The sequence below is a fragment of the Solanum lycopersicum genome, chromosome 3 (genome assembly GCF_036512215.1).
Source record: "Solanum lycopersicum chromosome 3, SLM_r2.1".
Classification (NCBI taxonomy): Eukaryota; Viridiplantae; Streptophyta; class Magnoliopsida; order Solanales; family Solanaceae; genus Solanum; species Solanum lycopersicum.
In genome coordinates, this window is record NC_090802.1 from 66,965,391 (window position 1) to 66,988,823 (window position 23,433).

The window sequence follows — 23,433 nt, forward strand, 5'->3', positions numbered from 1 at the left end:
TCAAGGTGTTTTTTTCTAGTCTGGCAAACAACAATATGTAATTACTACACATATTAATTTGTACTCCAATATACAGAGGAAAGTGAAAAAAAAAAATTAGAGTTTCCAGAACCTGTCTGAACACAGAACAGAATCAAACAGGTTGGTTTTTGAAAACATATGAGCTGTTTTTTGAGCTGAACGCCACAACACTAATCTATACATTATATATTTTTTTAAAGTTACTACTAGTTAGTGGTGTAGTAGTATAATATTATGACACACCTATTGAGATGATAGATTTAATCCAAAGTACAAATTGTTTATTGTAGCACTCGTGTGATACTGACTTTGCTTTAATTTTCTGCATAGATTGTTTGCCAGCTACGAAACAGCTTCACACATAATTTGAATCATTCAATGGAGAAATCAGTACACTTCCTTACTTGTGTATTTTAAATAATATTGCTTTCATTTCACACATACAAAAATATGAATTTCCAGCTTGCCACTGTTCTTTCCATACTCCAAAGGCTGTTAGCTTAACGACACATCGTTTCAATTCCTTCTACGTTTTTTTTTCTCGCTCTAGATCATCTAAACTTGTTTTAATTGTGCGTTTGATTCATAATCAGTAAAAGTTATATGATAAATTTTTGTACTACTGAAAGAACGAAGGCTAAATGTATACTTTGTTTTTTTTCCTTCTTCATATTTTTAGATGTAAGATTTAACATTGAAACACTGAATAATCGATGCATAATATGGTATTGTTATTTTGTGTTTATATTATGTGGAAGAATTGTTTAACGTGCGAGCGTGCACGCACGTGAATCCGTACGTAGATAAGTTGACTTCATTAAATTGTTCATTTGGTTTACTCTCATTAATTAATTTTGGCTTTTGCGTTTCTATGTCTTGGCCAATTAGGTCATATTTGATACTATTATAATATGAGGGGATTAGTTTCATTTTTAAAATAAAAATAATGGAATAAAATGATGTAAAAATTAACTAATACTTATAATCAAAACACAAAATAGAATAATTTTAATTTTGTTTTGAATTTTTTATTGTTATCCCACAAATCAAGTACGAGCAAAAATATTAATTTTTCGTTATTTGTTAAAAATATGTATACAATATGGCATTGACTCTTTTTTAAAAAAAATCTCAAACTTAAACTAGTTAATCTCAAAATTAGCTTATTTTTCAAAACTGCAGTTTTGAAGTAGTCAATATTAGTAATTTCTTGTCAACAATTGCTACATTTTCCAAACTTGGTCAACAAGAGTGCAATGTCTTACTATTAGAATTAACTTAAAATTTGCAAGTTTTTTTTACCTACTGTTTTTAGACTCGGTTATTCTTTATTGGTGAATTTTTATTTTAGATATTTCAATATTTTATAAAGTATATTTAATTTATCAATTAATTGAAATATAATACTTGATCATTTTGCTTCTGAACATTCATAAATATATTATAATTATTAATCATTTAGTCACTTAATTATCCAGATATAATATGCAGCTTAAATATTATTACCCAATCGATAATAAAATAGTTACAAAAGTATTTCTTATATATAAAATATATAAAGGCAAAAAATATAATAACTTTTAATTAATATAAGATTATATGTTATTGAATACTACTATCATAAATTTATTAGTAATATAATAATTAAAGCATCTAATGTGTTATTATTATACTAAGATGAGTTGAGAAATAGTGATAACAGTACCGTAATTAATCATCTTAATAGTATATATTATTGTTACTGCAGAATTGATTAATTAATTAATTCAACATGTAAAATTTATCGGCTTCCATTTTTTGATTCTTCAGTTTTCTTCATCTTTATAATTCTCTGCATCTTCTTCACCAAAAAGCTCGAATCCTTTTTTTGCTTTTTACCAGATTCTGAATTTCAAATTTGGATTCTTATCGATGGAAGCACCAGAGAACGACGCCGTAGCGTTCGAGTCAGCTGAGAAGATAATTCTCCGGTGGGATTCTACGGTGTCGGAAGAAGCTAGAGAGAAAATGATATTTGACGCCGATCGTTACGAGATCAATCGGTATTTGCACGCCGTCGATGAAATCCAACGGTCAATGGAGTCCACAACACTCTCCGACGACCAAGATAAAGCTAATAGTGCGATCCAGATCGCCATGGCTCGGCTTGAGGATGAGTTTCGTAGCATACTTGTTGCTCACACAAATGCAATCGAGGCTGATTCGTTAACTGACCCTAGTCCTTCTCCAGTCCACTCCGGCGAATTCCAGTTGCCTGTGGAAGACTACCATGATACCCCTACCGACGATGATTCATTCACCAAAGAGTTGGAACATCAAGAGAGTAGCAGCAGCAGCTATCGATCTACTAGCAGTATCCGCGAAGTTGATCTCATGCCGCCCGTAGCAATATATGATCTCCGGAGTATCGCCGAGCGAATGATTTCCGCTGGATATCTCCGGGAGTGTATTCAGGTCTACGGTAGTGTACGGAAGTCCGCTGTGGAGTCGAGCTTCCGCAAGCTTGGAATAGAGAAACTCAGCATCGGAGATATCCAGAGACTTGATTGGGAGACTTTGGAAACAAAGATCCGAAGATGGATACGAGCTGCCAAAGTATGCGTTCGCATACTCTTCGCTAGCGAGAAGAAACTCTGTGAGCAAATCTTCGAGGGTTTGGGCACGGTGACTGATGATGCTTGCTTTATGGAGACTATTAAAGGACCAGCTATACAGCTATTCAATTTCGCTGAAGCCATTAGCATCAGCAGGCGATCGCCTGAGAAGTTGTTTAAGATATTGGATCTTCATGACGCTTTATCCGATTTACTTCCTGATGTTGAGATTGTTTTCGAGTCAAAATCTTCAGAATCAATTAGAGTTCAGGCAGTAGAGATATTGTCTAGGTTAGGGGAGGCTGCTAGAGGGATACTGTCGGAATTTGAGAATGCTGTACTCCGTGAACCTTCGAAGGTCCCTGTTCCAGGAGGGACAATTCATCCCTTAACTAGGTATGTCATGAACTATATAAGTCTAATTTCGGACTATAAGAAGACATTGGGTGATTTGATTGTTTCACAGCCATCGACGGGATCAAGGTATTCAAGTGATCCTAACACCCCTGATATGGACTTTGCGGACCTAGACGGGCTGACACCATTGGCGCTTCATTTGATTTGGATTATTGTCATTTTGCAGTTCAATTTGGAAGGTAAGTCTAAGCACTACAGAGATACCTCTTTAGCTCATTTATTCATGATGAACAATGTCCATTATATTGTTCATAAGACTAAAGGGTCACCTGAGTTGGGGGAAATGATTGTAGATGATTTCTTGAGAAAATTAACGGGGAAATTTAGACAAGCTGCTACCAGTTACCAGAGAGCAACCTGGGTGAAGGTTTTGCATTGTTTGAGAGATGAGGGACTACATGTGAGTGGCAGTTTTTCATCGGGGGTGTCAAAGAGTGCATTGAGAGAGCGTTTCAAGACGTTCAACGCGTTGTTTGAAGAGGTGCACAGGACTCAGTCCACATGGTTGATACCAGATACACAGCTCAGGGAGGAGCTGCGCATTTCCATAGCCGAAAAGTTGATTCCTGCCTATAGATCATTTCTTGGACGATTCAGGAGCCATATAGAAAGCGGAAGGCATCCAGAAAACTATATCAAGTATACTGTGGAGGACCTAGAGAATGCTGTCTTAGATTTCTTTGAGGGGTACGCTGTGTCACAGCACCTAAGAAGAAGATCTCAGTGAAAGAATATTAGTTTCAACAGTTAGTTCTTTAGGCCATTCTTTGAATTTTTTTCATGGAGTTATTCAGGGGCTGAGGTTACGGCATTCTGGTGTTTCTCGAGTTTCTACTTCCATTTCTAGTATTCCAGGGTGATTGGCTGCTGAAAACTTCAGGAAGATCAACTGTTATCAATCAAGAAGGGTCAGTGCCTCCTGCCTCTGGATGCTCTGCCCTGTAAGCATGTTGTTGTTGTATTTCTTCCATACTTCTAGACTTCATTTCAATTTGTCCATATCTGAACTGTTGTGTTGATTACTTTCTTGAAATTTTATCATTATCATGATTTTGTTAACTTGAGTCCAGAATTTAGTTTAGCTTGGATGACTTCTACACTGCAACGATATTGTTCTTTGGAATATCTTCTTGTAAGTTTATTTTAAATCAAGAATGTAACAGATTTCCTACAACGGCAAGGGCCTTAGTAGGTGACAATAAATAAATAAAACCATGGTCTTGTGATTGTAAAGACTTGAAATTACCAATTGTTGCAACCAACTGTCTTCTTATTGTTTTTTAAGTCTCTGCCTCTCTCAGAAATGAAACAATTGTCCGTGGATTTTTAAATTTTACATGGGAAATTCGTGGGACATTACTAATTATCTCACTGTTTAATGTATGACTATGCTAATTCCTTGGAGTGTTTGTTGTTAGTTTTTACGTATTTTGTTTTCTCAGCTAAGAGGACTGGTGCAGTGGTGCTTCTTTAGCTATCTAGGGTAAAAGCTACTAATTAGTTCTGTCGACATGATTTTCTCAATCATGGAATGCTTGAACTGGACATGTATCATGGAAGTTGTTCTTTTAAACTAAAAAATTGAACTCCCCGTTTGTTACACACTGTCATGTAGAAGTGGCTAATCTGTGGTTACAAGCACAAGGAGCATCCGATTTAGTGCAGCAGATTCATGCAATCTTTGTTGTTTATCCTCCAAATATATCACCTCAACAGGCCTTCTAGTTGAAACTCTGAAGTGTGCTGCATCTGATGGTCAGAACTTACAAGGTGGGCCTTCAAATGTCACACATCTTTTTGCTACCTCTTCACTTACCAGTCACCATGTACTCCCTGTTTGTGTATTCTCAAATGTGGTAATCTGTCTCCAAAGTAGACATCACCCTCTATTTCTTACCAAAAAATGTAGAATATTTACTGACCAAGATGTTCAATTACTAATCTGTTTAAATACCATTTGTAGATTTGATTACCACACTTGCATAAAATCCATGTTTCTGTTCTTTTTCTACTTTAGCTGGTGTTGCCACTTTAAAGTACTTCTTAAAATAGCCCCTTTTCCCATTTACAAGGAGTTACTAAGAAAAACTCTTCAAACTAATAATTCTTGTGCCGTGCTTGTTCTTCTTTCTCAACAGAAGATAGGAAGACTGAGTGTGGAATGTGGATTTTGACTTGGATATAAAGTGATAGACGACCTAATTTGTGTCTTTTTCAATCCAGGTAAACTAAATCTTTACAGTTGGTGTGAGGCTTCATCTGCCAATCCATCTATTTGATGTCTATTCCTACTTCTCATTTCTCGTGGATCCTTATTTTTCTATTTAGATAAAGACCCTATATGTTCCATTATTGAATGAGCTCCAAGGGTCACAATGGGGGAAAAAAAAAGGAAAAAGGAAGACCAGCTTTTAGTGAGATGACATCCCTGAATGTTCCATTGGAAATCAAACATCTATGCCTTTCTGTATAACCTTTCTACTTTAGGAGTTTGTAAAATTTGGTCAATTATTTCTTCTCTCGTGTATAACAGCAAAAACCAACTATGAATCTATATACATATTCTCAACTAATTGATCTTTTTATTTTATAGATTTTAAGGTCTTTGATACAATTTTCTTTCACATAACTTTATGTCTGTCTATCTTCTGATATCATCACTTACTATAGCTTTACATGTACGAACAAATGCAATTGGAGGTCGAAACCGACGTAACTTAAACCATCTCATATTATCCTTGATGTATACTTGCACTTTGTGGTGAACGTGTACGCGCATCTTTGTGACACTTAACTTCTACATGGTTGAGCGAAACCCTTTTAACTATAAGAATTATTGCAAGAGAGATCACATTAGATAAATGAACATTACTTCTAAAAAAAACAACAATTACAAATTTGTTTTACCTAAAAGACTTCTCCTGATTAACATTCGTACTTTTTTTATACAGACAACATAGATAACATGATTCTAAAAACAATTTACTCAGTCTGACGGGTACCTTTCTTTAACGTACTGTAAAAAAGTTGTGTGTCTTGCTTTACTCGGTCTTGTCTTCTACAACTTCACCATTAGATAGTTCGCTGTTACCCAATGTTGGCCTCACTTCAGGTTGGCTTCTTACATCCTTTGGCAGCAGAGGGGACGGCTTAATGAGCGTTAATGTAGCGTCCTTATCGAACTCTTCACCATCATCAGAGTAGGCATATCTGTTATGTAAGCATTTAAAATAAACCAGTGAGAGTTGAGATTCGTGTCTGAGAAAAGACTGGCTATTATTGTAAATAAGACTTGCTATTATAAGATTTTGACTTCTTATAGTGATGAAAATAGAAAGATGCTATGAGATGTTTGAACATAATGATTCAGGAAATACAATTTTGAGAGTTTGCATTTAAACACAAGATATAAAGTGCAGATATGATGAAATTATAAGAACCAGAAGGGTTAGAATAGTGAAAACTCTGTAAAATGAATGTACACTCGCAATAAGGTGGAAGCTGGGTAGTACCTCATGGAGTTTTGAGATGGTGCCCAAAGAACGCAGATGATGCAAAGGAGAGAGAAAGATAGCACTTGCCAGAAGGCAGGAATAATCCAGGCATTTCGCCATCGCTCATTGTACACATCAGTGGACTTGAAGTACAGCTGCCAAAAGGGGTGAAAATGGTTAACGCATTGTGCTTCAATACATTATCAGGAACAGTTGAGAAAATTATGAACCCTATGTCTGATGTAGTTGGATGAATATAAGATACGATCATGCTCAATTTCTAGAAGGTGCCTTTTCTCTTGAAGGTAATACATGGAGTGCCACAACCCAAGTCGAACCTGAATTGAGTTGTGACGCAAATGGCAAACCAAGAATCACTTGTTGAAGTTCCTTTCTTGACTAGTAAAAAGAAATAGGGAAGAGACCAATTGATTTGTGATGCTTTGACACATTTAAGTGACCTGAACATATGAAAATGAATAACAGAATGATTGCAAAACATTAAAAAGGCCTAATTATGCTTCTGCTTCCTGTATTATTGGAAATTTAAGTCCTCTCTCCAGAAAATTGGATTGCAGGCCAAATTTGGTGGATTATATATGTTCATTTTTTTGGTGTTAAGTCATTCTGCTAAAGTAATCATGTCACATCAAGCAGACCAGTCGACAATAAGGTCCTTATAACCACTTCCCTTTATTAACTCAGATTCTTCAAACAGGCAACAAAGATACTTGTCAGAAGTTACTAAAATGAAGAACCAGCCACATCATGTAGGAATTGAAAATTACCTCATAGCACATCCATCCAACAGATACAACAACAGTGACAGCCAATGCATTTGTGAACTTGCGATAGATGTCTAATTTGGCCAACAACCTTCTAGCCTGTCAGATCCCAAATCCAGCAACTGAATTAGCACTAATGGAGCCTAAATTGAATTATACTAATAACTGAATGACGTCATATCATGATTGACTCCAGCCCCAAACGCCCTAAGATAAGGGAAGGAAAAGGCTTCCTTTATTGCAAGAATTAGGCACTACAACCAACAAAAAGATACCAGTACACCTTTCCGAATGAACTTCCTGATTAATATAATATGTAACACATATAGCGGCTTAGGTTATTAGTCACAAGTGTAATAAGATCTCTGCTCATGAAAGTAAGACCTGAGGCAAATAAGAAGTAAAGAAACTAGAACATTCTCTAACTAGCAATCCGCAAACAAATGAAATCACAGTGACTAAAAGAAGCCAACAATCTACCTGAAGCTTATTCACAGTTGCCGACAAGGAGGTGAATATCCAAACGATAAAGAAAGCATCCAAGAATGCCACAGGAAGTACAAAAAACAACCTTGCTTTTCCTGAGAAATCACTGACAGCACCAACATTTTCTACCAGTTCAAGCACTTCAGAAGCCAAAAAGAATGTTCCTCCAAGCAAAAGGACCTTTGATGTGAGACCACCCAGAGTAGGTCTAACAACACCATATCCCATAGAGACTATCAGAATGACCAAACGTGCAACTGTGCGCTTTACTGTACCAAATGTCACAGCCCATACAGTGGTACCAGTGGGCCTGACTCCAGTTTCATTGAATTCAGCATAGTCAAAGTACCAAAAGGCCATTTCAAGCATGCCCAATGTTATAACGAGTGTAATACAATTTTGTAAAGGAATAACTTCTCTCCAGAATCTTGCATACTGCGAAAACCAAAAGATCCCTAGTAACACGAATGCAAGAGACATGTACCCATAGAAGTTCATAAGGGGAGCCATTCTACCAGGTAGGTAACCAGTAGGATTCTTCCATATGGTTTTCCCTTCAACAGTTATTTCCTTAAGATTTGGCTCACAGTGAATAAAATACACGTTATACATCCCAGTTTTTGTAATGGGGATTGATCTCGACTGCAGTGCTACATCAACTTCATCAATGCTGAATGAGGCACTAAAAACTTTAGGCCATCCGGGATTACTAGCAGATGGGCGGTGAATTATTTGCCCTTGTGTACAAACTCCAAGTTTTGCAAGATCCGCTGTGCAACAAATAGCTCTTTGGCCACCATAAGCAGAGCCCCCAATTAACTCTCGATCATCCACCTCAAAAACAATTGCATGAACTGGGTCTGAGCTGAAATTTGAGAATTCCTTTGGCCTCCGAAATATAATCTTTTCAAACCTGTTGAAAATGTGACGTCAGAAATTTATAGACTCTTACGCATAAAACTGGGAAAACACATGAATGACAACACTGATTTCCAGAGTCTGAAATGAATTAGAAAATGCATAAGAATGAGCCCATTAAATTCCATGGAGCATGACTTTTAAATTAAAAAACACGAAAGTTAATCGAAATACAACGCAGTTGGATCATCTGTATGAATCCTCTTAATCCATCTGACTCTATTCAGCCCAAACTAAGTAAAAACTACTTAATACTGTGAGAAAGCAAAATTCAGTTTTATCTTCTTTCACCCAACTATGATTTCATACATAAGCTTCTCATTAACAAAAATATTTGACCTTAATGGTTGAACTATGGTTGCTAGCAGCAGAAATTGAAGGAAGACAGCTTTAATAGTAGTGCTAAAACTTTTTGGCTTTTGGTAATAGATCACATAAGACTTGGAGAACTTTACTAACTAGGTAACTTGATGGTTGAGTTAGTTATGTTTTTAGCAGCCGAACTAAAAAAGAAAATTTAGCTTCAATCGTAGCAGTACATTAAGGCATTCGCTGATGGATCACATTCAACTTAGAGAATCCTACTAACTAGGCTCCCTTTGGCAGATTTTGAAGCCAAAACTTGAAAATTTGAATTTTGTGAAATTTTAGATATTTGGAACTTTTAGTTGTGCGAGAACATGCATTTTTACTTGGAAAAAATTGAAGAATAGTGAGTGTACGTCCCAAAAACTGCACTGAGCCCCTTTTTTTCGTGAACTTGAAAATATTTGACCTTCTGATTTCCAATATATGATAAAATTTCATGGTTAAACAAGATAACTGAAGATAAATTTTCAAAAACTACTCACAAAATTATAATTGAACAAATATTCAACCTGAACAAGTAGAATGCTACCGTCATCAATAATTAACAATTCTCAGAGCAGATCTCGAAATATTTCATCTTAAATCGTACCAAAAAATTGACTGGAGAGAGAGTAAAATTACCGAATGAAGGAGTCGGTGTTAGAAGAATAGGAAGGAGATTCAGTGAGGTTAGGAACAGAGGAGTAAATTCCTTCGCTACCTCCGTGAACCACAAATGCATTGCCCTTGCTCACGAATTTCTCCACATTGTAATCATGCACTGAAGCTTCAGTCGTCTGGAACAGCCATAACCAGAGTAGAAATAGTAATCCTGAAGCTCCAATTGACTTGAACCACAGCATTTGCCGAATTCAGAGATCAGCTCAGCGAGTGAAAGAGTAGCAGATCTGCTGTTGCTCAAGTAGCAGCAATACCGGAGTGATGGAGAGAGGAGATTGGACCCACTGGCGACTACGTTTCACTAGTAAATACTCGTTTACTTGAGTAAACGGAACTTGTGTAATGTGTACGCCCAGCAAACTATTTGTTTATGCAAAACATGCAATTTAATATTTTAAATATTTTTAGTTTACAATTAAAAGTTATATATTTTAAATTTTTATATTAAAATGTTGAAAGTAACATATAATCGTGTTATTTTTCCAGTGGTTATTTAAATACTATTATATTAAAATAACATTATAGTATAGTATAAGATTTAATTTTGTATGCGAATAACTGACACGTTTAACTTAAAAGTAAGGTGCATGAAGAATTTTTTTTTTTATAAAAACAAACACCTAGCTCAACCTCATCCATTCCGAAAACGATGAATTAGTAATATGTAAATTAAAGGAATAATAATTTGTAATGGTATAGCAAATTTATACCTCCTGAATTGGAGCCGCTTCAGATTTTCATTGTCGGTGTTAAAGTGAATACTCATTGTCACTCCATTTTTCCACGTACCTCAGAATTGATGATATGGATCCACAAAGTCGTTGTCGGTGCAGTGCTTTTTCTTCAGTTTGCACTTGCTGGCAATAAGTATGCCAGATTTATATTATATATACTCAGAAGAAGTAGTATTTCTTGCACACATCCCCTAGTGTACTACTACAACTCCACTTTCTTCTGATGTTGTCAAACACTACTTTTTCATCTTGACAACTCTATTTTGTTGAATTAAGACGGGGCCAAACATGCACCTTTTTTTTCCATTCCAATTATTTTCAATCAGTAAAAACCATAAACATACCTAAAAATAAACTGAGCAACGCGCTTGATTAATGTTGAATAAGAAAAGGACATTGGAAAAAAAGCAAATACCGGAAACTCCCATTTCACAGCATATACAGAGTCTAACTTAAAACTACAATTCCTCCAGACTAGCATAAAAGACGGGAAATGGAACAACTCAAACACTTGTTTCCCCATTCACCATGTCTTAACACCAGTAACCTTTACTCAAACATCATAAAAGAAACACATGTTACAAATGAACACAGAATATCCCAGGAGAAAACGAACGCCACGCAGCAACTGCGATAATATTTGCAGAAGACATGGAATTATCGTAAACAACAGTAAACCTTTAATCCATATCAAGAAATTCCATCCTCTTCCTCATTGAACCTTTAAGATCTGTAGAGTCCCTTTCTGCTTTCTGTGCCTGATGGATGGATGGATGCATACGTTATATGAATTAGAAACAAATTAAAAGTCTCAATAAAAAATATATACACATCATATATAAAGTGGTCCGGCTCCTCAACTCCATAATGTGTACTAGTCTTACACTAAATACTAACATCTCGTATCTATGACTAAATAAATCAGTGAACCATCAACCAACGGTTAACATCAAGTAAATCATGATTTTGTACTTGAAGATTAGATTTATAAACAAGAAAGATGGAAATGTTATCTCTTTAGAAAGAATATGAAAACATGCACACATAAAGATACCAAGTCATACACAAGACACATTCTATTAACGAAGATTACTGTTTGTTTCTTCAGCTTTATAATTTCTCTGTCCGTGTTAAAAGGAAAAAAAGCTAGCTACACACTGTATTTCGTGTACAAGCTTATCCTTATATTTTTGACAAAGGGTTAATCTCATTGTTAAAGGGGCGTGTAAAGCTTAACCTTTTTGCAACTTCATACCTTCAGCTATATCTTTTCCACTCCCCACCACCATTTATCAAAAATTAACTTTTCATCCCTAAATGTCCAAAACTTTGCAAAATACCTACAGCTTTTTTTCCTTCCGACTATACATTCACCAATTTATAGTCTTTCCAATAAAAGTTGCCCTACACCCCAAACTTCACAAGTCATGCACTTGCAACAAGTTCATTAAGCATCTGAAAGAGTGAAACTAATAATAACAGGATCTTACCCTTCTTATCTCAGCTTCTGAAACACGTGTCATATGGGGAGGAAGCTCCTCCTTATCCACGTCCTGACAAATAATTACAACATTGTATTAGCCCAAGGATATACAATTATGGGGATAGCACAGAACTTTTGTATTGAGAGAGAAATCAAGACATACCAGTTCACCAATTAACACAACATTTTCCCCACGTATAATATAGAGACCTAATGGGATATCACAATATAGATCACCAACAATAGCACGCTCACATGCACTTTCAAGAACAGCATTAGCTACAAATAACAGATGGAATTTTTGTCAGGTGGTCAACCACGGCCATGAAATAGAAAGTAATGACAGGAGAAAACCTACCAAATTGGTCAAAAGAACGAAGTATTCCTAAAAGCTTTCGCCCATCTCGCAACAGCACAAGAAGTTTCTCTGAGAGGGACAATAAGTCGAGTCAGAAAAGCAAGAAATAGATCCAGTAAATCAATAAACAGGTTAAGTTATTGCTATCAATCTAATAGCACATGGACTTATATATAAGAAAAAGTAGTGCCCCAATTATTTCTTTTAGTACCAGGCACCCCACGTATTATAGCATTAGCTCCTATCAGAGGCAAATCTAGGATTTAAGGTTGCGGATGCCACTGCATTTAATGTAAACTTAGTGATGGACATTAACTTTGGGCATACACTCATCCAATTCAGTCCATTTTGAGCTAATATGGGTTGATTCACAAATATTTTGGTACACAAATAAGTATATGATTATCTAATCAAAATGAATTTTATATGATTCAACCAAATTCTGCTGCAAAATGAGGTACAAGAAAACTAAAAAATTTTGAATACGCCATCGCACCCCTCCTTAATCATAAGATACTTAAATGATAAATCATGATAACCAACAAAAAGAAGCTAATAAACTAGCACAAAACGACCCTCGACTCTATTGCTTTCGTTTAAAAGATTAAGAAACGAATAATAAAAAAAAATTGGTAAAGAGAAACGAAGAATAAAAATAGACAAAATGTACTTTGAAAGGATAAAAGGGGAAAAAGAATAAAATCACATCCACTTAATATTTGGACATTTTGAAGAAAAAAAGAAGAAGAAATAATTAAGATAAATAAACTAATAGATGGGTGGCAAAGGATGAAGAGTTTAAATACGAAAATAAAAACTAAAAAGCAAACAAATAAAGAAAGAAAGAAGAGAAGTAAAGGAAAAGGCAAAAAGGGAAGAAAAAAGAAGAAGAACACAAATTGTATTTCAGGGTATTCAAACCAGTGTTGGGTGTGGCAGCCTGTCAGTTGACCAACTGATCAGCAGTCAGTATGCTATTGTGGGTGCCAACCTTTATAACACTCGCTACAATTCCTATACATATATATATATAAAAAAATTAATCAAGCACCACTGTAACGCATTAACTAATTGCTCAAGAGACGGAAATACTAATTCTTCAGTTTACAGGAACATGCCTCTTTGGTTGAATAAGTAGTATCATAGCTTCCTCTAGAAGGAAATAGTGACCATATATACCCATAATAATCGTGGTTTCTATCATTCAAGCAGCCAAGACAAGAACACAGGAGCATCCGAAGAAAGGGTGAAACTCATTTTTTTATACCGGTAGATTCCACGCCAGCTTGCTCTCACCTCAGCTACTCAACTAGGTACTTTCTACTACCTCCCACCAGTAAACCATTGGATAACTATGCTCAGTTGCTCGCAGAGACTTAACTAGAAGGGTAAAAATCACCTAATATTTATTGTTTCTATTGGATATTGAACTTTGGCCTCCAAAGTCTGCACATACTTCATTGACCTAATCACACCCTAGGGTGCAAAAAAACAAATTGTGAACCATGTATTTTCTACAATTTGCACAAATGTCAAGATAACAACAAGACTTACTAAGAAAGTTGATTTTGCTGAATAAGGTAGGGTTTCAAGCGCAAGCCTTTGTATAATTGAGTGCTTGAATGCGCCTTTAATTCTCAGGAAAAAAAAAGTGGTACTCAGGCACTCAAATATACAAGTGACTTGGGCTTGGCAGCAACTTTCTTTTATCATTAAGGCTTTCATTTTGAGTTGTCACTAGAAGGAAACACAAACAATTATTGTGGCTCTTTGACCCCTGCAGCAGTAGAAAAGATCTATTCCGCCTTAAAAGAAGGAAGCACTCCTCTTCCCGCGCAATATATGAATTCAGTGAAAAATCAGCACTTTAGTCATTATGGAGTATACATCGGACATCTCCCATAAAGCACGTCTACAGGGAACGCAACATGGTTGCAGTTGGCTTAGCAAAAAAAGGTTCAGATTTATTTTTTTTATGACAAGAGAAACCTACAGCAGCGTAGCGCAAAGGGTCAAACCCCAGCTCCTATGCAATAGCTCGCAAACCACATAGGAGAGGTAGCCCGCACTAGGTGCGTCAAGCTCAACCCAGCAGGTAAACCTCTTGCTTTCGCTTATAAAGGGTTTCGAACTTGAGACCTCCAACATGAAAGTCCCATGCCCAAACTACTAGGCCACCCAGAAGGATAACAAGGTTAAGATTTAGACTTGTAAAGGCTTAAAATAGTTGATTTTTCCTCCTTTTGTATTAACAACTTTGAGAAAATCTACCAGTGTTATAAATAAGATATACTTCATTGGTTCAATTTATTTGTCTTAATTTTCAAAAAGAATTTCTCTTTTCTTTTTTGGCGACTCCTTATTCTATTTTTCCACGTGCCATGTTTAATACTACACGATTAAAGGACATTATGGTACATTCCACGTATCTTTAGTTAAAGATTACAACATTCAAAAAAAATCTTTTTACTTCTCCAAACTTCATATCAAGTCAAAAAGAGACAACAAATTGAAGCTGAAATTTATCTTTTGAACCCAAAAAAGATGTGCACTTTCAACTTTTTCTCATAATGCAACCAACATCTTCTAGGTATTCTCTCTCCCCATACATGAAAAAACATTTACATCTCAATGTTAAACTAATGTACTATGATCAGAATTCAGGAATCAACGCAAGATTACTAGATACAAACAGACAACCATATGTGTTCAATTAAAATAAATAAGAAGAAACAATCCAATACCATTCAGCCCAAAAGAACCTCGGAAGTATAGCAAGACTAGATTTTGAACACCAAAACTACTAGAGAACTTTAATAGCACTTAACATATAAAGCTTTCTTTAACATATAATGTATAAAGAAATGAAGAAAAACTCACTGTCGAGATAACTTGCAAGAGAAGTGGAGGTATAGATATCTTCTGGACTTGCCCAAGACATTGATTTGCTTTCAGTTTAACGCTTTCGGTATCCCAAAAATCACCGAAACTTCTTGAGATTTCAATTCAATTTGCATTGGCAGATCCGATTACCCGCTTTACAGTGCCCTAACAAAAGCTTCGCCGCTTCACTGAGAACACATAAACTAAAATCCTAATTCTAGCGCTAAATCAAGAAATAGAAAAAACTCCAAAGCCCCTAAATCTGAGAGAAGCTTGAAAAAAAAGAATTTGTTGACTTTTGGTTGCTCAGATCGGGAGGAACCCTAAATTCGGCCTATCCCCAAAATTTTGGGGGAGTCATACGCTTTACTGCTCTTTCCGATTCTTATTATTGAGAACTACCCGGCCTACTTTTGTAAATTTATTTATAGTTCACCCCTTAAAAAATTTTGGGGTCTCTCTTACTTCTTGCTTCTTTTTTTATTTTCCGTTTAAGATTCATAGTTTATGCAATCATCAATCAAAATATAATATATTTATATAAACTAATCTTTTTAGCAAAGTAGTGTTGTATAATATCTCTCGAGCGAGGATAGCTCCTCTGCCCCTCGTCAAATAGCATGATAAGTCATCACTTGATTTTTAACTTGATTTGTTATTGATTAAGAATTTTAATAATTATTTAAATTAAACATATTTATACAACGTAATTTTCATATGAAGGGGATTCATTGAACACCCCTCGGACAAGAGTAGCTCCGCCCTTTGTCACAACAGCGTGGTATGCCACAAAAGGAATATTTGATCTTAACTTACTTTCTATTGTAATGTCTCATCGTGAAAGAATTGTTATTTTTCAATATTAGGGTATAAAATAAAATGATGACGGAGTTAATGAATTTATTAACATTTAAAGTGATGTGAAGTCAAATCAACGAAGTGAGTCGCTCAGGCCTCAAGCAATAAAAAGGCAAATTCTCAAACTGAAGAAGAAATGGCTAGTGCTACCATTGATGAAGTTCACTTTTCCTTTGACGACAAAGAAAATTATAGTAGCTTATTTCATTTGAAAGTCGATTTTTCAACCAGATCCTGTACGTGCGGGTCTCCCCGCATACGACTCCCGCCATTTGAGATGGCCCAACCGAGATCCATGTCATACATTTTTCTTTGTGGATTTTAACTGATACTTGAAAGAAATATAAAATTTTAAAATATAAGGGAATATAAAAATTTAAATATTGATATAAATATAATTACTAGTTGGCTAGACAAGAAGTTATTGGATATTTCTTTCCAAATTAATCGTTTGCTTTTAGAAATAAGCTAATGTTGGTGAATAAGATATATCTTTTTATTAAATTAAAAAAAAAAATACACAAACATGAAACTATGCTGATGTGCATTATGAACTATATTCACACATTTCACCATGGATAAAAACATGGCATTTGGTATAAAAGAAAGATTTTCAGTGTTATCTTTTATGACATGTAGATATATATATAACAGATACAATGTCAATTATATAAGTTAAATCGATAGACAAATTATAATAACTCGTAAGTGAGTGCTCTCAAGCTTCCATATTTTATTTCCTCTAAATTTTATTACAAGAAGTTCACTGCATCTAGAGTGGTCAAGAAATTGGTAACTCTAGCTTTTACCTATTGCACTAGGACACTTTTATGCTTTTTATGGATGCACTGTTACCTATATCTTAATTTCTACCAGTTTTTCAAAATAGATATACATATATACATATAATTTTTTTAAAAGTTACAAGGTGCAAGTGCACCCCCACCATATGGTGTGGGTCCGCATCTGAATACAACTATACATATAAATAGTGTGACAGTCTAACCATATTTAATTTCTGCTACATCTGTGGTAATATATTAGCCACAGTCTCCACATACTTCACAACAAAAACTAATACACTCAAAACAAGCGAGCGCTGTACAGATTTGTGCTAATGTCACAGCACATTGATCACTAACCCGAGAGCAGAACTGTATGAAACACATGCAACAGCAAAAGTCACATAATTTGCCACATAAGTTTGAAGCAGCGGCAAATACCATTTCTGATGTTTCATGCAACTTAGGTTCTGCTGCTTCCACAGGAAGATTGTCTGCAGTTGCCTTCAAGTTCCCAAAACCAACACCGAGTGCTCGAAGGTATATGATCTTCTTGACATTCAACTGATCAGAGGCCTTCTATCAATCAATACGAGAGCTTTTATTTTCATCAACAAATTCCGCTTGTAAGCTTAAAAGAGTGCATTACTGTTGTTTGAACAAATGTATTTTTGAAGTTCCACAAGCATAAGAATTCTATAGTCTATATTTAACACAAGTATATGTCTAGATATAATTACCTCATACAGGTCAATATAAAGTTTATGAATCAGACGTAATTTAATGCACTTATCTACGTTATACCAATACATTTAATGTACAAAGTAGATCTTCCGAGCATTGTACAAAAACTCTAATCCTTAGACTCCAAATTTGTATTTGGTATGCATGTTTTGCATACAAATGCACAAATTTTACTTTAAGGAAGTGATGCACGCGAATAAAAAATAACAAAAGATGGATAGTGTTAAAACCTCATCAGATGATTTTCTCTAATTTTAAAGACAGTTAACCTAGTACATTGACAAACCAACCAAACCACATACCTCATCTACTGTCTCTAATTTAGACGTCTGCTTCTCCTTTAAATTTTCAACCAAAATCAAGTTGGTGTACTCTGAAGGCACCCCAGTTTGCAAGCTCAATTTCGCAACCTAGAAGCAGATACATAGTTTAAGTGAGCACAATTACCATAAAAGGAAAAATAATCATCATATTCAGTCGTAGAAGTAACATTAGTGCAAGGGACTGGCGTATAACGAATATAAATCTCTTAATGTTATAAAGATTTGCAATCACGCGATTATGTATGGAACTTCTTTATGCAGCACTATAAGAATTAAGATTCATTAGAACAGACCATCTCCTCTAGTTGCTTGCTTCCGGAAAACCAGGCATTCCCAGTTATTGTTTCAATTTGTCTCTTTGCAAAAACCTGCATAAAGGGAACAAGCATAAGTTCTAATGGTAGAAGAGTGCAGATTTCTACTTTTCCAGCAAGGTTCATGTAAGCATGCACAGACCAAAAAAAATACGAACGTGATATCTGTTTGATTAATACGGGGAATAAGAATGCTAGATAGTTCATAGAATCAACCTGTAGAGAAAACGCGTAGAACAGAATCCAGGTAAAGATGGAGCACCACATACACACTGTACTTTTTCTTTGACTTTCTCCTCAGCATAAGTAAATCAAATTAACATTTCAGTAAGGAATACAAGATGAAAGACCTTACTCTTTCCAAAGGAAGATCCTTTGCTTTTTGTACTTTGACATTGACCACAAAACTGCTCAAATCTGCTAGCGTGCCACTAACTTTAACAGAACCAGGGCAGGTCCCGATGAATCTGCCAGAGACAATCAGTGGTCTTGAAGACAACAGGTCCGGCAGATAACATGGATATAGCTGCAATAAGAACATTGATTACAATTGTCAGACAAGCAGCAGAGGAAAATAAAAATAAAGGCACATATTACACTTTATATCATAACTATACACGGGAAAAGAAAAATAATTAAGCAGTGTATCATTTAGTGGAAGTTTTATGAAGCCGTGATATTTTGGAAGGCAACAACGGGTATATTCAGCTACTTATGCTGCTTTGTACATCCTTATCTCTACTCAGAATACATAAGGAATCTGAAGGTGTATATACCTCAAATGAATCAAGACTTTCCAGAGCTTCGATTTTCAGGTCTGCGAGAATAACCGATGATGTCCCATTAAGTAGTCTTTCCAGCCGAGAACTGATTGAATCTGACCATGGAAATTGATGTGAAGAACTAAAATCATAACTCGCAATTCAAACTTCTGCCAATCTGATGTGGTGTTAAATAGAAGTTAAATAATACTCTAATAACTTTTTCGGCTTTGGAAGATATGAAAGTAATCCCATTCATAGTGATTTCCATTCTAAAGTGTGTTATCCTAGATAGAGAGTAAAAAACTCAAATGTAAAATAAGTCTATGAATGGCTTTTTTTACAACAGTTCAGTAACCATCAGAGAGTTTCTGAATAGGTTGTTGAAACTTGGGCAGAAAAACAAATTCTTACAAGCTACATGCACTTAATTGCATCGTATTAAACAGAAATACTAAGATGCATAATTGTTAAATTAAGCGCACCTAAATCATATGCAGCATCGTAGTAACCTCTTCCGATTTGAGCAAGCATTTGCAAGAAGTAGTGATTACAGTATAAACCTGAGAGACATAAATATAGTATTGAAAATCGCTATTGAAGCATGGGAGAGAAATGTCATTAAAAATGTCAAAGAAAAACAAACGCACCAATGCCGAAGGTCGAAATTCGCGGAGAATTCAAACCGCTCTTCATCAACCTTCCTCTCAAGGCTTCACAAATTTCTCTTTCATCTCCAACAGACCCGTCGGTAATTAGAAAAACAAGAGGAATTGAATCACCATTTTTCGATAGCATCTCTATTGCCTGACTTGGATGAATTTGCAAGGACAGATTATGAGACTTAGGTAAATGCGCCAAAAAAATGTGACATCAACATAATGCTGCATTTTCTTTTGCCAAGTAAATCAACATAATAATACATGGCTGGTGCAACTAAAAATTGGAAAATAGAAGGAATAGAACGGTCAAATAGTTAGAGCTAATCAACATAATGATGCATCACACCCACATGAACTAATTATTCAATTTATCACATGTATCTTCTACACATAATTATAGTTCAAAAGAACAGAAATGTTTTGTCACTGAGTTTAGAAGGACCAAAACTGAAGTTCTACTTAATTTTGCTTTCCACACGATACTTGTCTTTGGAAAATAATAAGCAGCATCATACCAGTCCATAGTAAAGAAAAGTAACATTTCTAACCTGGTTCAGAGGCAGTGAAATGTCAGTACTTCCCTCAGCTACGAAATTTTGGTCAATCCACTGAGTTGCTTTTCCAATTGACTCCTTCCCTGACAGCATCAGGGATGATGAGAACAATAAGCTTTTCCCGTTGAAAGCTATGATGTTAAAAGTATCTGCTGGACTGAGTTTAGAGAGGGCAGCCAGTAGTGCAGACTTAATATTCTCAAGTGGCCTCCCTTGCATGCTCGCACTTATATCAACAACATATACCACTTCCTTCCTGAAAACCTAAAAATCAACAAAAGGGAGTACATATGCCATTTAAGTACCTAAGAGAGATAACAAACAGGTAAATAAATTCAAAAGTTGCATTTGTATATTGACAATTTGACATATGCAAAAGTAAACATAAATTGATTATAAGGCAGTTTAGATGTTTCAAAAGCTGCATTTGTATATTGACAATTATCGCCTATTTTTCTGATTTGGCAGGCTTAACCTGGTTCGGCTGGATCTTAGCTTAATATGTATGACAACATCAAGAACAACACTAAGTTGAACATGTGTAGTCTAACAAGGATCACAGGTTAAAATTACATTTTGATCAAAATCTGGGTAGCATTCAAACCATTAAGTAACAAGGCTAACAAACCTTCATTGTATTGACAGCCGGTGGGTATAGATTGAAGCAAAACATTTCTCTTTGATCAACATCAAGCATAGACACAGAGTTCAGGAGCACACTCCCAAGGATCTCACTTGAATGAACCTAAAGATATTATGCAACTATAAGTGACGATTTCTGAAGCTCATCAAAATAAATGATCAATAAAAACAAAGAGTACTTCATAAAGCAGGTCCAACCGGAAGTGGTCTTACTTTGTAGGAGAAACTGAAGTCATCCATTGACCATGCCCGAACTTCACTCTCATATAAAAATCCTAAAGTACCAACCAAACGTCTTGTTTCCTGGGAAGAATAACAAAAAGGGTTTTAAAAAAAAAGTTATCAATTGTTATATTCATGACTAGATAGGTTAAAAAATGTTCACCTTTAAAGGATGACTGCAACTTCCGCATATGATCTCTTTCCCCATACCAGAGTTCACGTTCAACCGAATCCTCTCTTTCTTGCACAATAGTTTTGCAATTGGATTGACATACCACGGGAAACTGAAAGGTATACTAAAGGAAAATTGACCATCTTGATACAGTATTTTCTGTGACCAACTGACTTTAACGGAGAGAATAGAACCTCCAGCAACCTTGAAAGATCCAAAAGTAGACAAATATAGCCCCTTTCTTGAAACTCAACAGGAATGAAGAAAAGATAGATAATCAATTTGGTTGTGTGAGATGGTAGTCACCTGAGGGACCTTTAATGTGTATATCCGGCGATTTAGTAAGAAGCCATCTTTAGCATTGGCTACTAAACCGGCATCTTTGGTATCATTTGATTCAATCAATAAGGTGGAATACGATCTTGATGGTGTTTCAATCTCCACACCTAGAACTGAACCCTGTGTTAGACAAATGATAGTATTTTAAGAATAACAGAATGACAAACATCGTATGCTACACTAATCAAAACTTAAACTATACAGTCAAATGCTTATATCATATATTCGTTTAGTTTGTTTTAATGACATGTCTAGGTCATGTAAACATTTGGAATGACATAAATATTAAATCAGTTGGGAGGACACAAATATCTCGTATATTGGAAAGGTAAGGGTATGGAAATGTAAAATTTCCATAGCTATATATAAGTTGCCACCTTCCAATTATCCATATAAGTATATGCCATTCTTTTTTCTTTGACTCTTTCTCTCCGTTACTTCAATGCCTATAATTCGGAGTATGACAGAGTAATCTTGTTGATAGGCCAGCTTATTCAGCGCAGACATGATTCTGACCAATGAGGAAATTAACTTGTTTACTTTAGGCCATCAAGATATCTCAGACAACTAAAAGTCTACAAACCTTCCAACTGATGTGTGCATATCAAAAGAGAAAATGTGGGGTATTGTTGTCTGTCTGCTTTTTGTTCCTTTCTTTTGAGTACGAATTAATGCAAATATACAATCTTTTGCTACAAATGTTAGCTTAAGAAAAGAAAGACGGAAAAACCATAGTTAATACTAATATTCTTTAAATGCTCGTCTCTCCATGAAGCTAAGCTTATAGTTCACTATGTTATGTTTAAGAGATAAAAGATTAGTGACCCAAATAGCCGTCCAGACAACTGATTAAACTAAAATATCAGTATTATTTGCATGAAGTAGAAAAAGTAAACAAGTAAATCTGTGAGCGGCTATTCAGATAGAGAAACAAAACCTGCTCTCCCATTGGTACAGCGATTCGACAATCGCAATATCGACTAGAAGCAATACAGTGCACACGCCAAGTTCCGTTGACCGTTACAAAAGCAGTATCCATATAACAATCAACCTCCATTGCGATCCCCTGCATGTCAAGCGGAATCAACGCCGGCGGATCACAACGGCCGTGAACATACGGTTGATAGCTCGGAATATCAGGATTATCCACCATCGATGGGTCCCTAACGACGGCGTACACCATAGGTGCCGTCGGCAAGTTATTAATCTCAGATGATTTTTTCTCCATTACAAGTGGCTTCGGCGGATTTTTACCGTAGTAAATCCGTTTAGTTAACTGAAGCCCCATATCTACCGACGATGCAAACTCATCCGCCATACTTTCCGGCGAGCAGAAAAAACAGAGGAAAATATAACAGAATCAGATGAAGCAGCTAGAAAATGTAGTGTTGTAGTGCATTAATGGAGATAGAGATATGTGGAAGATGGAAAGATGAAATGAATCTTCTTGTCAGGTCTCTATTATGAATTATGAATTAGACAAATAATTACGGTAAAGGAAACAGGAGGACTTGATTAAGACATATGGAATCGTTGTGGTCAACTTTAAGACGACAAGTTAAGCATGTTCACTAATTAGGATAGACTTTAGCATATTATATTGCAATAGACTAATAGGTTCAACCATAATGGAACCACATTCTAGTAAAAGTTATCCTCTTATAATTTTATGGAGGACATATTAAACATTAAAAAATATTTTAATATATTTATCATATCATTAAATTAAAAAAATCAATATGACACATGGACGTATAAGAAAAAATAATATTAGAAATGAAAATATCAGAATAAAATAGGAATGATTTATATGATGGACAAGTTGAGAAAAGTAATGTTGAGTTGGTATGACAGATGA

General features: G+C 35.4%; 4 protein-coding genes across 16 annotated transcripts; 1 reads left to right on the plus strand and 3 right to left on the minus strand.

Annotated features, from left to right (window-relative positions):
- Positions 1-1,677: 1,677 nt before the first annotated feature.
- Positions 1,678-5,624, plus strand: LOC101254773 (exocyst complex component EXO70A1). Of its 10 annotated transcripts, none has more exons than XM_069295662.1 (4): positions 1,678-3,973; positions 4,648-4,802; positions 5,171-5,255; positions 5,361-5,624. In XM_069295662.1, exon 1 carries the CDS (start codon positions 1,933-1,935, stop codon positions 3,757-3,759), a length of 1,827 nt encoding a protein of 608 aa, XP_069151763.1. In that variant the 5' UTR covers positions 1,678-1,932; the 3' UTR covers positions 3,760-3,973; positions 4,648-4,802; positions 5,171-5,255; positions 5,361-5,624. The 10 variants fall into 10 exon arrangements, with proteins under 10 accessions (XP_069151763.1, XP_069151766.1, XP_069151764.1 ...); XM_069295665.1 differs by having other exon boundaries at positions 5,174-5,255; XM_069295663.1 differs by having other exon boundaries at positions 5,174-5,624.
- Positions 5,625-5,865: 241 nt separating this feature from the next.
- LOC101254465 (uncharacterized) lies at positions 5,866-10,215 on the minus strand. Its single transcript, XM_004235507.5, has 5 exons — positions 9,706-10,215; positions 7,792-8,710; positions 7,315-7,410; positions 6,545-6,681; positions 5,866-6,242 (listed from the first exon to the last, which is right to left on the minus strand). Exons 1-5 carry the CDS (start codon positions 9,924-9,926, stop codon positions 6,074-6,076), a joined length of 1,542 nt encoding a protein of 513 aa, XP_004235555.2. The 5' UTR covers positions 9,927-10,215; the 3' UTR covers positions 5,866-6,073.
- A 608-nt stretch (positions 10,216-10,823) lies between these two features.
- LOC101254180 (sm-like protein LSM1B) lies at positions 10,824-15,739 on the minus strand. The gene is made up of 5 exons (XM_004235506.5): positions 15,200-15,739; positions 12,320-12,388; positions 12,125-12,240; positions 11,969-12,031; positions 10,824-11,236 (listed from the first exon to the last, which is right to left on the minus strand). The coding sequence occupies exons 1-5, from the start codon at positions 15,258-15,260 to the stop codon at positions 11,159-11,161; spliced, it is 387 nt and encodes a 128-aa protein (XP_004235554.1). The 5' UTR covers positions 15,261-15,739; the 3' UTR covers positions 10,824-11,158.
- A 1,197-nt stretch (positions 15,740-16,936) lies between these two features.
- On the minus strand, positions 16,937-23,202 carry LOC101253877 (uncharacterized). 4 transcript variants are annotated; one of them, XM_004235505.5, is made up of 13 exons: positions 22,513-23,202; positions 21,543-21,695; positions 21,228-21,440; positions 21,056-21,145; positions 20,829-20,945; positions 20,195-20,464; positions 19,635-19,791; positions 19,470-19,547; positions 19,000-19,100; positions 18,579-18,749; positions 18,203-18,277; positions 17,889-17,996; positions 16,937-17,421 (listed from the first exon to the last, which is right to left on the minus strand). In XM_004235505.5, exons 1-13 carry the CDS (start codon positions 22,891-22,893, stop codon positions 17,101-17,103), a joined length of 2,235 nt encoding a protein of 744 aa, XP_004235553.1. In that variant the 5' UTR covers positions 22,894-23,202; the 3' UTR covers positions 16,937-17,100. The 4 variants fall into 4 exon arrangements, with proteins under 4 accessions (XP_004235553.1, XP_010318474.1, XP_010318475.1 ...); XM_010320172.4 differs by having other exon boundaries at positions 16,937-17,418; positions 22,513-23,196; XM_010320173.4 differs by having other exon boundaries at positions 16,937-17,406; positions 22,513-23,139.
- Between the last annotated feature and the right edge of the window lie 231 nt (positions 23,203-23,433).